General features: G+C 38.6%; 1 protein-coding gene across 1 annotated transcript in view; it reads right to left on the bottom strand.

The window, feature by feature from the left end:
• Positions 1-3,060, bottom strand: part of LOC140943830 (uncharacterized) — an 11,743-nt gene extending 8,683 nt beyond the window's left edge. Inside the window, exons 1-3 of the mRNA XM_073392941.1 lie at positions 2,645-3,060; positions 503-1,172; positions 1-6 (exon numbers count right to left, since the gene is read on the bottom strand). The exon at positions 1-6 is cut by the window's left edge and continues 109 nt beyond it. Of these exons, the coding sequence (XP_073249042.1) occupies positions 1-6; positions 503-1,172; positions 2,645-2,967 (999 nt within the window). The 5' untranslated portion in view covers positions 2,968-3,060. The remainder of the gene's footprint in view (positions 7-502; positions 1,173-2,644) is intronic.
• Between the last annotated feature and the right edge of the window lie 553 nt (positions 3,061-3,613).

Consider the following 3,613-nt stretch of genomic DNA (forward strand, 5'->3'; position numbering starts at 1 on the left):
ACAATTCTGTTGACAAGACAGAAAGCATAATTTTTTGGTAACTCAGAGCTCCATGCTCAAATATGAACAGCATAGATAAAATGTAAAAATTGTTCTCAAATAAATTTAAAAACACACTGGGGCTGGGGGGGGGGGGGGGGGAGGGGAGAACTATAATTTATTAATCCATCTATAAGTGGCAACTGATTCCCTTTTACTGTCACCTAAAGTTCAAATAAAACCTCTATAGCAGTTAATTATCTTTTTATATTCTCCATCAAACTGGTTAACCAGCACTAAATAGTTGTTTACTATTTTACTTGACAGTCAGCACTCAAATACAGGCCACATTTCCGGGTCTAAGTACAGCAGATTATCTGCATGCTTAGGATAAAAAGACAGAGCAAAAAGTGTCCTCTAGAATCATTATCCATAATATAATGCTGTCTTAGATCTAGCAAAATATGCTTGAGCAGAGACTTGTACTTTAAACCTGCCTAGTCACTGCATCCAAATCACTGACCTCCAAGCTAGCTGAGGTGTTGCTGTCCTTGATTCTCATAACAGGACCTTCTTTAGAACTGCTGGAATCTTGAAAGACACAATCTTTAACAACACTCCTCGATACTCCTTCCATCACAATAACTGAACCATTAAGCCCTTTATTTCTGACAAATAAACTTTCACTGAGATTTAAACTGCCAGAACTTTTGATTCCCAGTAGAGTGCCAGAATTTGAAATAAATCTTGAGGTGGACACAATGAGATGTGAAAACTGTGAGGTGATAATTTTTCTTCCAGGAGAAAATTCTTTGTTTCCTTCAAAGTGTGAATTGATAATAGAAGCTTGCAAGTTTGCTATGAAGATGATGGATCCGTTATTAGCTGAAAAATTGCAATACTTGATTTGCAATTGAGTATGATAACCTGGAAAAGAGTTCACTGAAAGAATAGGTAGCATCTGTTTATAACCAGAACTGTTTGCAATGCTACTGTCTTGAAGAACAATATTTGATGAGCTTCCAAGGATGCTGATATCAGTTTCGTCCATGGTGCTTTGACAGATGGTTAAATTAGATAACAAAGCTTTATGTAACACAGGGCTCCCCTTTTTCCAATGTAGGTCAATAATGCTCATTTTACACAACTGCACATCAAAAGAGACATCGACTTGCACAACATTTTCACCTTGTCTATTGAAAAATGTTAACAGAAGCTAATTAATGTGGTTGAACTCAATGAATAATGCATTTGCACATTTAAAGGAAACATGTACAATGTAGGCAGACACAGAACATGCAGGAGAATGATTAAAGCCACATAATTGAGGCCCTCACAGGCAGAGCACGTATGTCCCCAGTCTGAATTTCAAAACCATTTGTTTTTATGTATTGAGGAAGAGGCCATGTTGCTGTCAGAATTTTACTAATAAATTGTATTTGCTATTCTTCTTGTTGCTGTCGCATTTTCAACCCATCCTCATATCATTTTGTCATTATTTCATCTGTCTTATGTCACTGTTTCAAGGCCATTCTCACTTGTTGGAATTTTACTCTAACAGGGCTAGCCTCCTGCGCAGACATTCTTAGGGTTTGGTCACCATGTGTTCCTGCCCCACAGACAGGAACACCCGATGAATCCCTAAGGATGTCTACATAGAGGCTATAACAGGACCTCATAAAAATATTGTGGCAATAATGTAAAAAATTCCCACTGATAACTGAAAATTACTGGACGAGGTTGAGCAAAATATCGTGATTTTCAGTGGCCACGAGATCAATTATTTGCCAAAACCCGAAGGCTAAGGCACGATATTTTGCCATAACTGCAACAGCAAAAAGGAGAAAAGTGTGGTTTCATTTATGCATGAGCAGAATATTATTTGCAGCCAAACGAAGTTGAACGACATTGCGCATGAGCAGTTATTTGTATGCAGTTATTTGCAGGTCACATAACAGGCTCTTGGCCATGAAGGACTGATATTTGAGTGTTATTTGTAGCCCTGATAAGCGTAATAGAAACTAAACAAAGCTCCACTGGAAAAACTAACCATGCACATATATATTTGGGGACATTAGAAACATCAATAATATTATTAACCTTATCTCAAAATCTTGAGAGCAGTTTTAAGAAGCATTAGAGTCTTGTTTTCATGTGTTTCTTTCTGTTTTGGAGTTTACATCTTTTTGATGAAAGGCCTCAGACTTTTAAACAAGGGTCCCAGCAGTTCTTCTAGGAATTGAGTATTTGCCATGTTTCATTACAGCGGTGAGGGCTACACGAGAAACCAAGACTAACTAACGTAATTTTGTAGATCCAGTGTGAGACAAAATACTCCTAGGGGGAGTGGAGAAGGGCCTGATTGCTTTTACCGTGTATAAAGTGATGATGATGATGATGATGATGATGATGATGATGATGATGATGATGATGATGCTAACTGTAATGCCTGGAACGAGGTGCACGTGTATGAGGGGAGGTGGCGGGGGGGGGGGGGGGGGGGAGGTTGGCTGGTGCAGCTATCAACCAATAATAATGTCACTTTAAAGTACATCATTCTTTTATAGACAGGTTTGCAGTGAGTGTTCTACTTTAAGTTAAAGAATTACATCTATGTACTTGCTTATAAACACATTAGCCATGACATTAAGCTTAAGTTTTATACCTTTGTCCCCAAACAGAAATCCTCTGCAACTTCGATCTGCCACAGTCAATTTTAATGCTGCGTTCCTCCTCGTAAACACCCCATGAAATATTGATTAGAACCGAGCTGTATTCCAATGTCTGGTTTACAGCATACGATATTGTCTTACAAGGACTTTCTATCGATCCACAATTTCGAGAGTCATCCCCCGCTGTAGCATTAACAAAGACAGAATTTTCCGTGAATACTGGACATGGAGCACGTAGATCCCCATCCTGAAGAGATATCATCGGTAAAACTGGAAGAAACATGAATATAGTCCTAAACTCCATGGTTGCTTTCATTTAGTTATGCAGTGAAACTTCTATAACTTGCATTGTTCTTCAGTATTAACACTTGTCCTTGGACTTTGCCCGCCATTGCGTTCAATTTCACCCTTGCCCGAGAGGGACTAAGAATCAATGTGGTAAGTACTATACATGTAGACATATATCAAGTACCTACCATAACTTGAGAATCCGCTGGCCGCGTGTCTGGCTGGCCAACGGTTTACCGGGCAATCACACGAATAAATAAACATTAATGATAATCACCATTATTTTCTTTTTTCAAGGAGAAAAATAGCCCCAGTCACAACTCACGAAAAACCTATGGGGTATGAATCAATCGATCTGTTTGACGAGATCGTCTGTAACCCCACCCACAGTCTCCATAGCCTCCTCCCCCAAAGGAAGAGTTGTAAATATGCTCTGAGACGCAAAAGTGATTTCACTCTCCCCCTATGTAAAACCGAGCGTTTGAAGAAAAGTTTATTATTAGCCATGTCTATAAGATGTAGATAATTTTTCTTATTTTCTCTTTGTTATCATCAGTATTTGTAAATATCCCGTAATTCAGCCTATGGCTGCAATGGTGTGTATAATAAAGTATCTATCTATCTATCTACCTTCTTCATCTCCCCAACATGAAATCTCATATAACCCCACTATT

Source organism: Porites lutea, chromosome 7 (assembly GCF_958299795.1).
Source record: "Porites lutea chromosome 7, jaPorLute2.1, whole genome shotgun sequence".
NCBI classification, from domain to species: Eukaryota; Metazoa; Cnidaria; class Anthozoa; order Scleractinia; family Poritidae; genus Porites; species Porites lutea.